Raw genomic sequence first — 13,707 nt, 5'->3', positions numbered from 1 at the left:
TATAGAGACGTATGTCTAAAGGGTGCCATATTGTACACACTTGCCATTTTAAAAATACTCTAGGTGCATTTTGGCATATATAGGAAAGACTGCATTTGAAGATGATATGCAGGAAAAATTGGGCTTTAACCTGAAAATCGAATAATGTATTCTTAGAGCTGGTGGGAAAGAAGTGTCTTACAACCCACTAAAAAAAGAAAAGAAAAAAACTAAAAAGAAAACCTTTTAGATGTGAAAAGGATTGGAACTTCTTGTGGGTTTTATTGTTGCCTGTGCTTCTAATTAAATTCCCTTTAGTCTAACAAGTTGTGTAGGAAAACATAGGAAACATGGTCTGCATATGAATTACTCCAAGTAGCAATACAAGTTCTTTATCTTAAAGGTGGAAGTGTATTGGCTTCTCAATTCATTAAAATGCTGATGAAAGATATAAAGCGGTACATGGATTGAAAAATATTATTTTTTATCTGCATCATGTTACGCAGCACTTAACAATACATAAGGAGACTCGATTACAAACCTAAGACAAAGGAGACAGCACCAGAGAATATAAGCTGCTGAAAAGAAATCTTGCAGCTGTGCATGAGAAAAGGTAGTGACCGAGGAGAACACTAGTGGTGATGGTGCATGTAGTTGTATCTATATCTCTGAGGTCAGCAGTGTAGGTGGGACATTACTTGTGAAGTGATCAGAAGGCAAGATAGAGGGCAGCAGATGAATGTTAATGCTAGACGATAAATCTTTCAGCAGCACTAACAACAGATTGTAGAAGTGCAGCTTAGTTGCTGGAAAACTAGAAAAGATGATGTTTCATTAGTCAAAGTGGATGATTACAAGGACATGTACTGATACTTTGGTTATGTCCTGAACTAGAATAAGCCTTACTTTGGACTTGTAAATGAAAACAACCAGGATTGAACAAATAAATTGTTCTGTGGCAATTTCAGTTGCCCTGGAAATGGAAATATGTGGGAACTATTCGTAATCCAGGATAGCAACTTTTTTTAATTAATCATTTGCTGGTTAATTTATTGACATTTCAGGATTATAAGTAGCCTTGGCACAATGCCCATGAAATGCTACTGTGCAAAGGACAAACAGAATACAGTAAGGGAGATAATGAGGCTTCAGTATCTTGCAGAAGAAGCATCGAGAGGCAGTGTTCCATGTGTTTATAGAGTAAAGAGTGTAGTAGCAGAAACTGGTCAACTATATCAAAAGTGGAGGAGTGACCACCAAAGGAGAAGTTCCCATGTGATTCTGTTTTCAGGTTTCAGCATGCCCCATTACTGTCACTGCCCCATTTTTGCAATGCTTCGCTTGCTTCTGTTTTCCTGTTTAATATACTATATGTTTGGCTGTTGCTTTATGTGCCTCTGTCACCAAAGCTGGAGTAGCACTTGTGGCCTGCATGTTTTCAAGCTGTTTGAGTTTTCCAGCTTTTTGTCATTGCTTTTAATGCAGCATGATACCGACTACTAGAGTTAAAGAGTTAGAGTTAGACCAGGTTTCTTAGTAGAAGATGATATTATGTAGTGTTCCTCCCATTGTGCAGTGGGAACATACTGATGGTGGAACAAAATTGGAAAAAGCAGAATGCAGCTTGCCAATGTGTCAAGTCTGAGATGTCATTTTTTATGATGCAAATAATGGTTATCATAAAAGTTACCCTCACATTAATAATGTCTTTGCACCAATAAACAGTCAGATAACACTTTCCGATCATCTGGTCTACTGTTTATCCTCACTGACATAATAAGGTCATTTGCGTGGATGGCTTGTATCTTGCATATTAACCAAGTGATATGCAAAAGCACCAGTATTGTTAGCACCATTTAACAGGACATTGAAATGAAACACAAATATTTTTTTTCCTCTGTTTTGGCTAGATTGGAGGAAAGATTGGAGCCTGACAGATTTTACTGCTCTCTGTTTCCCCAGTGGAAATATTTTCCCCATGTCTTATCCCAAAGACTTACATTAACCCTTCCTAATGGGAAAGGAATTTCCCTCTTTGACATGTTCACTGGTACAGTTGTCACATTGGGAGATTTATCTCAACTCTTGACAGGAACAGGAAATGACTTGAAATGGTGCCACAGTAAAAACATGACACAAATTCTAACTCTTCCTCTTGCTATGTAAAATGTTTGGCTGGAGTTCCACCAATGTTTACTAAACTGTTCTTTGCTTTGAACCCAAAACAATTATGTCACATATAAGGAACTGCTGGCATGTTTGAAAAAAAAAAAAAGTGTTTAATGGATATCCATGTTAAGGAGTTAAGTATAACAAGCATCAACACAAAGGTGCGAGCTGCTTATCACCTTGCCATTGCACGAGGATTACCGGCAAATCCTATTGCCCATATCCTTCGCGTGGTGGCCGATCGTTAGGGAGCATTACTCAGGCGAAAGCCTGAGCGATGCTCCCTTTTACCGAGCGATGGGGAGTGAGGTTTACGCTGTGGTGCTGTCCATCAGCACCACGGCCTCACTCCCCACACATGTGCACTCGCCCGCCGAACATCGCCGACATCTTCCGCCGCAGCATCTGGGGGTCTCCTTTAATAAGGAGACCCCCAGAGCTCCCCGTCGGGTCGCCGCACAGTTTAGAAGTCCCCGCGCAGCTCTGCAAAGGCTCCCCTGTCATACGTACTGCCGCCAATCACCCGCCGCCTCTCGACGCAAAATCCGTCACGTAATTACAGTGTATCTAACACTGTAATTACTGTCCGCATAGAAGGAGCAGCCGGGCTCTCCATTGGTCTGCTGTCTGAACCAATAAAATGGCAAAGACAGCAGACCAATGGGGAGCCCGGCTGCAGATTCAAACATGCTTTGCCCGGGCTCCTTCTATGCGGACAGTAATTACAGTGTTAGATACACTGTAATTACGTGATGGATTTTGCAGCGAGTGGCGGCGGGTGATCGGCGGCGGTACGTATGACAGGGGAGCCTTTGCAGAGCTGCGCGGGGGCTTCTAAACTGTGCGGCGACCCGACAGGGAGCTCTGGGGGTCTCCTTATTAAAGGAGACCCCCAGATGCTGCGGCGACAACGTGCGTTAGCTTAGACCTGCTTTTTGCAGGTCTCAGCTAACGCTCATGTCTGCCGGAGACATGATAATGGTAATTGGATTCCGTGGTAAGAACTCGCTGGGCGATTATATCGACCAAGCGAGTTCTTTTCCGCCTGAGGGGGGGGGGGTTAAAGTTTAATTAGATTAGGCGATGCCCCCATCGCCTAAGTTAAGAACTCGCCAGTGCTTAGTGCTGGCGAGTTCAGCAATAGAATATGGCCCCAAGTGCTTTCTCATGCAAGTTGATTTGTTGCCTCTTTCTATCCTTCATAAAGGACAAGCACGGGCACTCATGGACCATCTACCCAATCTTTGTTTCTCGATTCAATGAATTACATTGATCATACATTTGTATGTAATGGTCATTACATATGTACCACTGCTAGACTTTAGCTCAAGAAATACACATACACAAGACAGTTGAAGGACAAACATTGACTGTCATTATAAAGGTGTAAATGGGACCTTGCAAATAAATACAGTTTGTTTATGTTTTATTAACCTTCTGATCTTTACACAAACAAGCAAAATGAATAGAAAGACCATGGACTCGAGTTACTAAGGTTATTCCGGTCTGGAGAATATTTGAAAACATAAGTGATCCTGGCTTGGATTTATTTTTGTATTACTTTTTTTTGATAATAAAAAAATCAACAGCAGAAATGAGCAGAAGTTAAATCGATATACAGTATTTCCACAGTACAATACAAATACCGTAATCAAACTCCTAAAAAGGTTAAATCTGAGTCAAAAAGTGTCTGGCTTGCATTTATTTAAATAAGGTTTAGAATACGGCACATGACTGCAGTTTCCCCACTTATTCATTATCATATCAGTAACATGGGTTACAGTTGAAGCCTCATACATTCTGATTTGAAGCATCACATTTTCCAATGCTCCCTATAACCTCCATAAATTAGGCCCAGTGTTTCTGAACCAGAGGATGTCACACTCTTTTTATGTGGGGACCTGTTTAAAAAATGTAGGTGTGGTGTTTTGTTTTTGGGCTTTAAAAAAAAAAAATACTTTGAAGTTGCTGGTGTTGAACTGATATGTCTGATGTCTGACAATGTGACTTGTAATTATGGTGTCGATTTAATAAAATCCTTGTAAGCTGTGGTACCCTGCGCATTTATAAGGACAGGGTAACACACCTTACTGGCCAGTGATCATTAAAAAATATGGTGGTGCCCAAAAAGATATACAATCATTAAAAATAACCATCAAGTGATGTCTTACTTCTAAAAAACTGATGTTGCAGTGAGCAATTCATGAAATATAATCAGTTTACCGATCACTAAGACAGACAACACCCTTCATGTAATCAAGCTTACTTTGTTAGGTCAAAGTAAAGTGCAAAATAGATGACTAACAGGGACTTGGTAGTGGTACATTTTTGGGTGCATCCTCATTCCTTAGTGTATAATTGTCCTTCTCTTGGGTGCTGAAATATTTTCGGTTGAATAATAGCCTATTTATTCTGTGGAGTACAAGTGACAGCAGAGGGGGAGTCCACATTCTTGAGTAAGAAGAGCTTTTCTTCACTACCTTACTTCTGGTTGCATTTCATTAGCCCGGTGTTGTATTCACAACTCTTCACACTTTCTTTTCCAATTATTTGAATGACACACTACTGGACTCTTGGTCTCTCAAGCTTGACCCGGCTCTTACTAGACAATGAGTTCGTTAGGCAAATGTCACCATCATTTCATAATTCATTATTGAAATGTAATAACAATGATAATATATCATAATTAATCATGTGCCGTACACCCCAACATCATTGAGGCAGCTTAACTAAAAAAAATTTAAAATGTATATGCACACACTGCACACTGGGCATGGTACTTAGGTCGTCCCCAAGCATCATGCCTAGTGACAACGTTCTTGGGAGTTTTTGAGCAATAGCTTGGCACAGTGAGGATGCTTTATTTTTAGGGTTGGACTTTTATCAGACTCCTAACCCATTGACAGTGGATGTTATAAACTAATAGCTTGCACTGACATTTGTATATACTTAATGACACAAAATACATAAATATTTTATGGATGCATGGATGCACTGACATGGGTTTGTTGCTAGAACACTTTAGAGTTGTTCTTCCAGGATCCCCAGACCTCTTCTTTCTTTTTTAAGTATCTCAATTACTGATGTTGCTCCCCTAGAACTGTTTCATAGTTCATTAACACTTGATTAAAGCCTCAGCTGTGAGATGTCTGTCTTTTGCTTTAAGTGTCCTGAGACGCAAAACCTTAGGACTAAAAAAGTCATGTATTTTCTTTTGACTTCACTCTTTTAAGTCAGTCCACTATGCAATATTAAAAGGAAAATCCCATCCAACAAAATAAATAACTAAAAATACAGAACAATTACTGTGCTAAAATTCAGTAAGCCATCCAGTATTTTTTATTAATCAACTCTTATTCATCAAGCAAAAAAATCTAACCACAAAATGCAAATGTTCTAGGGATGAACACTGGCAGCAGGATAGGGTCTAATTATGAAAAGGTTGACTTTTTAATTAATAGTTTAGGCCCTAAGGAGCAAGTGTATTTAAATCATAAATCTGCATGTCCTCTTTTCAAAGTGCTTTTTGATCAAAATCTCCTTGATTTGCTTTTGTGTTCCGTATGAAAATTCACACTGTTATAATATTCAGTTACATCACTACTGCTGTACTGGAGGCAGTGCATCCTCATGGGGACAGATTTTTATATTTGTGAAGCTGCATGTTTTTAAAAGTCTGATTTGTATTGCCCATATAAAACTAACGAGCACATTTACAAGGGTATCTGACAGATGACTCCCATAGTGCTACTATTTTTGAATGATTTAATAAAATAATGCTTGTTATAGGATTTTCCCAGTGAATTTACAAACTCAAGAATTTCCAGAGATGGCAATGTTCCAGACAGTCTTAAGGTGGCCACACACCATACATTTTTTTTAAAATATCTGTTCAATTTAAGAATTGCAATCAATTTTTCTGACTGATTGTAACATTTCAAAAATATGACCAATGTACCACACACATATATTCAGTTTTTCCCCAATTATGCTAAAAATGATTGGAAACGCTGACAAAATTGCTAGGGTGTGTATATTAATAAATTGACAATCTAACACACACCATACAATCTGTAGAAGGATTGAAGAAAAATATCTGGCATTCCGGATCGATAAAAATCGAAGAAAACGGGAAATCCGATCAGATTTTTCAGTCGAATGAAAAAAAAGCTTTTGATTTTTTCTGGAGATCCAATTGTTTTTATTTAATTGCCGTAATATCAGATCATTTTGTTGTACCGTGTGTGGCCACCTTAAGGCTGATTAATAGGGACAAAGAAAACGGAAGCAGAAGTGGGATAGCCGCTTGCATCTTCCAGGGAAGTGTCGTGTCTTAGGGAAGAGATGAATCCTAACTGGTTGATCTGGTGGTATAGACAAACAGGTTTATTGACATACAGAGTTATCATGCACATTTCTATCCCAAAAGAAATTGAGCCAGTAAGAGCTAACAGTTTCTGATCAGTGTCGTCAATTAGTTATTTAACCAGCAGCTAAAAGTTTTGATTTCAGTGAAGATTTACATATTAGGAGAATTTTTCTAATTACTTCTAACCATTAGCTTTGATGGGCCATATAATCTTAGCAATAATGACTTACTTATGAGGAGGGGCAGCTTTTTACAGAACAGTTTCTGCAGTTTGAAGCAGAATGAAGGTGAGCACCATTGCAAGTGGACCACTACATAGATTTTCAATATATCTTCTGAAATACAAGTAAGGGCTGGTTCAGATGGACGTCTGCGTGGCGTCACGTCTGGGGGCGTTGCGGTGGCTGCGCGGTCAGGCTTTCAGTAGCCTTCGGTCGCGTTCCGATGCGGTCGCGTTTTTTTTTTCCCCTAGGGGAACATTAGCTGTCGCGGTTGGCCGCTCCCTGGAAGCTACATGTCGCTTCCAGGGGCAGCTCGAACGCGAACGAAAATTGGGACCTGAACGCCGCGTTCGGGTAAAAGCACGCAAAAGCTCGGTGTAAACGCTCCCGTTCACTTGAATGGGAGCGTTTACCACGACGTTCCAAACGCTTGTGGTAAACGCTCCGCAAGCGTCCGTCTGAACCAAACCTAAGTACAGTAATTCCGATAATGTAACATCTTTAAAATATCACCTACAGAAAGCCCACTTTTAGAACCACTCTTCTTCATGTAATAAATTATCCCACTAAAGCATTAAGTTCTAAGCTACCATGGAGAACAGAAAAATTCTCTCTAAGATGATTTCTATGCTTTACAAGAATCTGTGCATTGTAGAGAGGGAAATATAGGCAGCTGCTGACAGAACTGGCTTTTTTGATTGGCCCAGGATGCAGCTAAAGCATTCTAAGCAGAACAACAAAACAAAGTAAGTGTTTTTTTTTTCACATGCTCTCATTGAATGATCGGTGCTGTTCATCACAGCCCTGATCATTCATGATTTAGGCCCTACAGCACTACGGATTGGCTCTGGGAACATATTTTCCCATTTACCAATCTCAGCTGTACCGTGGGTCACGTTCGCGCGCCCGTGGCACGCATAGAGAAGCAGAGGCAAATATCTATGCCCCTGGGGCTTAGATGAAGTCCTGCGGGGATATACTGCATACATTTCAAGAAGTGGTTAAGTTGCATGCAGCAGCCGCAGCAAGATTTTCTTTTTAAATAAATCCAGAACAGTTTATTTATAAAAAAAAATAACTGTCTCTGTGGGAACCTGAATGATGCTTCAATTACATCACTCAAACTATAGAAACCAACAAGAAGTAAAAATGTAAAAACAACAGAAAAAAAATAGAGGTAAGAGTGGACTTACCATTTCAACAAAGAATGCCACTATGAGTGGTTGCGAAGTCAAATTTTTATTCAACAGATGATACTCATTTCATAACCCCATCTCCAGTATCAAAAGTGGTGTCCTTAAAGAGAAACCGTAACCACGAATTGGTAAACCACTAGAACTACTACTTTTGACATGTTTTCACAGAATATACCATAACCTCATTTCTATTTCTCCCATATTTTTGACAGGTTTGCTTTGATGTGTCTGCAGAACTCAGACAATCATTGTCCAATGTGCCTATTTTTGGTCAGATTGGAAAGTAGTCATATATAGGCATCTTTTGACACTGAACTGATTATGTTCATTGGTGAAAAACTATCAAGATCTGACTTTTCTGTATAGATGCTATTGCTTTCCTTGAAGCAGGCTATCATTCCTTGCAAGCAGGCCACCATTCGGTATCTCACCTTAACTCTCTTTACTACCACAGACATGAATATGCAGTCAAGTACTGTAAGCTGAACATTCATGTTCATTAGATTATGCCTAAACATGTAATAATCAGTGAATGTGTATTGATTAATTATTGTTTTGCAAAATTATCCAGCTGTAGCACAGCTGACATCTAGGATTGTGTTAATGTTCTCCTTCCAGCTCGTGGCGTGGCAGAGAGGACACCAACATTCCAGCTGCCTACAGGGACCTCTAGTACCAAGCTGGTACTCCGAGATGAGGACTTGCTCCTGGAATGCATTGCCTCTGGAGTGTAAGTACTGACTGGTCTTTAGATTCATGCACATTTTTTTTATTTTAGTTTTATTTTAGTAGTATGGGAACAAATTAGCACATCGCAAGGTTTTTAATGTTGCCACTGTTTTTATTTAAAAGATTGTGCATTTTCTAATTATAGTGATTAGGCCACCTTGAGCGGGAAATGTGTCAAAACTCTTAATGGGGGCACTGACAGCAATTAAAACCTTTCATAAATTATGACTATTCCATGTCCATCCAAAACTAAAAAGGAACATCTTCAGTGGTGTTTCATATTTGGTTATGCAGAGTGGCACTATACAATGAATCCTAGCATTTAAAGTATAACTAATAGCATAACCATTTGGAGAAAATATTACATTTTCATAACAAACTTGTCTTCAAGTTCTTCTACAGATGTCTTTTCTTATATTTGCTTCCTCGTAATCTATCACTAGTGACCCTATTATTTAACGAAATGTTATAGTCTCAGTAATAGGACAGAACCGCTTCCAATGTGGCCAGAATAAAATGCAGTGGCCTGATATTATTACACATGTTTTGCATTACATTATAAAAGTGTAGCTCAGAGATAACCAAATATGTATCCTATCCTGTACTTTCTGGCATGACCCTGATTTACTCATGGCTCTTGTCTGAATAGAACAAATAAGAGAAAAGATTAAACTTTTCATCTCCTCAGTGTTAGCTTAGAAACAGTAGTGCTTGAAAATGTGTGAACCCTTTAAAATATTCTATATTTTATATGAATGTGACATAAAACATCATGGGCCATATTCTATTGCTGAACTCGCCAGCACTAAGCACTGGCGAGTTCTTAACTTAGGCGATGGGGGCATCGCCTAATCTAATTAAACTTTAGACCCCCCCAGGCGGAAAAGAACTCGCTTGGGCGATATAATCGCCCAGCGAGTTCTTACCACGGAATCCAATTACCCTTATCATGTCTCCAATAAAATGTCTCCAATAAAATGGCTCAGACAGCGGACCAATGGGGAGCCCAGCTGCAGATTCAAAGATGCTTTGCCCGGGCTCCTTCTATGCGGACAGTAATTACAGTGTTAGATACACTGTAATTACGTGACGGATTTTGCGGCGAGAGGCGTATGACGGGGAGCCTTTGCAGAGCTGCGCGGGGGCTTCTAAACTGTGCGGCGACCCGACGGGGAGCTCTGGGGGTCTCCTTATTAAAGGAGACCCCCAGATGCTGCGGCGGAAGATGTCGGCGATGTTCGGCGGGCGAGTGCACATGTGTGGGGAGTGAGGCTGTGGTGCTGATGGACAGCACCACAGCGTAAACCTCACTCCCCATCGCTCGGTAAAAGGGAGCATCGCTCAGGCTTTCGCCTGAGTAATGCTCCCTAACGATCGGCCATCGCGCGAAGGATATGGACAGTAAGATTTGCCGGTAATCCTCGCGCGATGGCAAGGTGATAAGTAGCTCGCATCTGCAAGCTACTTATCACCTTGAATAGGATATGGCCCCATGTGTTGTTTAAATTAGTCCTAAAAGTTGTTGAAGAAAACCTTGTTAGACAGATGGTCATGTATTTAAAAAAAAAAGATCCAGTAATGTGTGTGCATGGCAGAAGTAATTGAATGAATCATGAACCCGATATTTGGTGAGACCCCCTTGTGCATCAATAACTGCAACTTTGTGGTTCATCGACTTTGAGGAATTTTACCCCGTTCCTCCATACAGAACAGCTTAAGATCTTGGAGGTGATGGGTTTCCTCACATGAACTGTTTGCTTTAGGTCTTTCCACAACATTTCAATTGGATTAAGTTCAGAACTTTGACTTGGCTATTCAGATTGTTGTCTTGTTGCCTGACCCCTTGTCCATTGAGATTCAGTTCATTGATATATGTCTTGATGTTTTCCTTTAGAATTCCTTGTTCCCTCAATGATGGCAAACCATTCAGGCCCTGACACACCAAAGCAAACCCAAACCAAAATACACCCCCCACCATGTTTCACAGTTGGGATACGGTTCTTATGTATGAATATCGTGCTTTTTTCTCATTATGTAATGTTCCTCATTTAGCCAAAATGTTGGGTTTTGGCTTCATCTGTCCACAAAGCATTCTTCTGGTATCCTTTTGGATTGTCCACATTATTTTTTTAGAAAACTGTAGAGGGTCAGCAATATTTTTTATGAAAACAGTGTCTTTCTCCATGCTGCCTTGCTATAGACACCATTGCTGTTCATTGTTCTCCTGATGATGGACTTTTGGATATCATCATGTGAAATAGGCCTTCAGTTGCTTAGACATTACTTGTTCCTTTATAAAGGAACATTACATATTCCTTTATAATCCCTTGCACTATTGCACGACTTGCAGTTGGAGTTATTTTTAGTGGTTGACCACTATTGTATGGTAGGGAAGCAATAGTGTAGAATTTCTTCTATCTGTACACAGTCTGTGTATTAATTGGTGAAATCCAAATTCTTTAGCGATAGTCTTGTAACCTTTTTCTGTTTTATGGGCATTAACAACTCTTTTGGGGAGGTCCTCAGATTTCAATTTTGTTTGAGGCATGACTCACATACACAAATGTACGTATTGTCAGGCGTTGCTGGACTGCTGTTCTTTATATAAGATGCACACCTGATTGTCATCTCATTGATTGAAAACACAATACATTGAACTCACATTCAAATTATAGATCATAGGCAGATGTTATTGGATCTTTTTTTTAGTGAATACAAAACCAAATATAAAAGTCTGGATTAATTTGCTGAACAATGTTTTGTTAGGTCACATATATATTAAAAATTATAGAAAATAAAGACAATTTCAAAGGTTTCATAAACTTTCAGGCAACACTGTAAGTAACTACCTTCTGGATAGGGCTTAATGAAAAACAACAAGGCTCTGGTAAAGGGGAAGCCACGTTTGCAAAGCAGAGGAGGGGAGTGCAGAAATGTGTACGATATATGGAAAACGAATTCTAACATGTATCCTTATCGTGAAGAAAGTAAAAACACAGAAGAAAGCAAAAAAATAAATGTTTAATTTTTGAGCAGCCCATTGGCTTTAATTACATGTTGGGGTTCACGTTTCCCATAGTGCAGAAACATGCCCATGATTCAGACAAGTGTGGCTAAGCAGTTCTTGCAATCCAACAGGATTATGAACATTATTTTTTAGTTTTTAGTGCTTAGCTTTCTGCTCTAGTGAAGTTGCACCCAGCCCTGTTTGTATTAAGATTAGCCACCCAAGAGTTACTTCTTTTAGGTATACAAAATTGTGCAAAATATTTTAGTGATAGTGAAGATACTTCAGGATAAATCTCAAGAGAATCTATGGGGAAAAAATGCCTTAAAAACAATTTTAATAAGATGTCAGTTGTAACTACTGGTTACCAGTTCCAAAGCACAGGTTCCTGTTAGACCCTTCAAAATATACTCACAACTAGGCCATGTCCTAGTTATTTGTAGGTAAGCCCCCGCCCCCAGCTTGAGATTCAATGTTTGAGTGACCTACTATCAGGCATGAGTATAGTCACTTGGGGATCCGAGTTCTATGGAAATACAGTTTAAACTGGTGTGTTAGGGGCTTCTGCAGCACACAGTGGTATGTTGGAATCTGTTGGTAGCTGCCAATAACCATGTTTGAAAAGTAGATTGGCAAGCCAGAAAACAGAAAGGGATTTTTATTTTTTTTCTTATTTCAGTCCAACTCCAGATATTATGTGGTATAAGAAGGGAGGAGACCTTCCCAGCCGCAAGTTGAAGTTTGAAAATTACAACAAGACTCTGCGCATTTCACCAGTATCAGAGGAAGACAGCGGGGAGTATTTCTGCCAGGCATCAAACAAGATGGGAAGCATAAGGCACACCATCTCTGTCCGTGTCAAAGGTAAAAGCCAACATGACATTTGAAGTTTATAGAAGTCATCTCACTTTCAGCTTATTTAATAAGATAGAAAATAAAACATTTGTCAAGAGTAGCCCATTGAAACTCTCCTAGTGATCTGATGTTAGTAAGCTGAATTCTGACTGGTTGCAGTTGAAAAAATTAAACACAAAGCTAATTCTTGTGGAAAGCATCATTTTGTGTGAGGGTTATTAAAGAGACTTTGTAAAAAAATTTTCATCCTTATTTCTTCTATCCTATAAGTTCCTATGCCTGTTCTAATGTGGTCTGGCTTACTGCAGCCTTTCTTACTTGCACAGTGACTGTATTATCTCTGTTATATGATCTAATCTTCTCTCCTCTGTCGGCTCTGTCGTGCTGAGGCAGTCAGACTGGAATGTGCAGGGCTGCTTGTGATTGGATAGAAGCTATACACACCCTCTCCAGGTCCCCTGCAGGCTCTGTATGACTCACACACTCTGCTTATGTAAGCCCATCACAAGCTGGTTAGTTTGTTTGTAAACACTGCCTAAAACTGGCAATTACAAGCCAGGTTTGCAGCAGAGAGTGGCAGAAACAGCACATAGGGGCACAGGAGAAAATAAGGAATAGAATGGTATGCTTTTTGTTGTAAGAATTTTAGAGTACAGATTCTCTTTAAGGTTAAATATAGAAAACTGGGACTGATTTATCAATAAAAACTGGAAAAAGAAGTGTTGCTATGTGAGAACCTAGGTTCTCAATGTGTAGTATATGTAAGCCTGGAGTTACTGCCACCTTTTTATAGTCAGTCTATTACAGTGAGTTTCAGGATTTAAAGAAAACTGACAAATCAATGTAAATAAACCTGGATAAGGATTTTACTAAATTAAATACATGAAGGTGAGTTTGAAAAGCATGTTATACACAAAAGAAGGAATACTTCTAACAAATGTGTATTTGTCAAGGGTTACTTGAGATGATCTTATGCACAATAGGGGATACTCTGCAAAGCCATTCTTTCTGAAAGGGGTATGTGCTATAATAATGTTGAGAAAATAGAACAACCAGCCATATTACATTTATTTGTTGCATGAAACAAGGATTCTGATTGGTTGCCCTTGGCTGCTGCACAATAGTTTTTTTTGCACCTGACATGATGACTCAGTCCCACAGTCCCTAGTTTCACACCATTTT

The 13,707-nt window shown here is 39.5% G+C and overlaps 1 protein-coding gene across 19 annotated transcripts in view; it reads left to right on the top strand.

The window, feature by feature from the left end:
- The window catches only part of NFASC (neurofascin), a 269,129-nt gene that overhangs the window by 159,553 nt on the left and 95,869 nt on the right, over positions 1-13,707 (top strand). For all 19 annotated transcript variants that reach the window (XM_068269594.1, XM_068269595.1, XM_068269606.1 and 16 more), the window contains 2 exons: positions 8,553-8,664; positions 12,350-12,534. In XM_068269594.1, coding sequence (XP_068125695.1) covers positions 8,553-8,664; positions 12,350-12,534 — 297 coding nt within the window. The remainder of the gene's footprint in view (positions 1-8,552; positions 8,665-12,349; positions 12,535-13,707) is intronic.

This window comes from Hyperolius riggenbachi, chromosome 2 (genome assembly GCF_040937935.1).
Source record: "Hyperolius riggenbachi isolate aHypRig1 chromosome 2, aHypRig1.pri, whole genome shotgun sequence".
NCBI classification, from domain to species: Eukaryota; Metazoa; Chordata; class Amphibia; order Anura; family Hyperoliidae; genus Hyperolius; species Hyperolius riggenbachi.
This window is presented reverse-complemented; position numbering and strand designations above follow the sequence as displayed.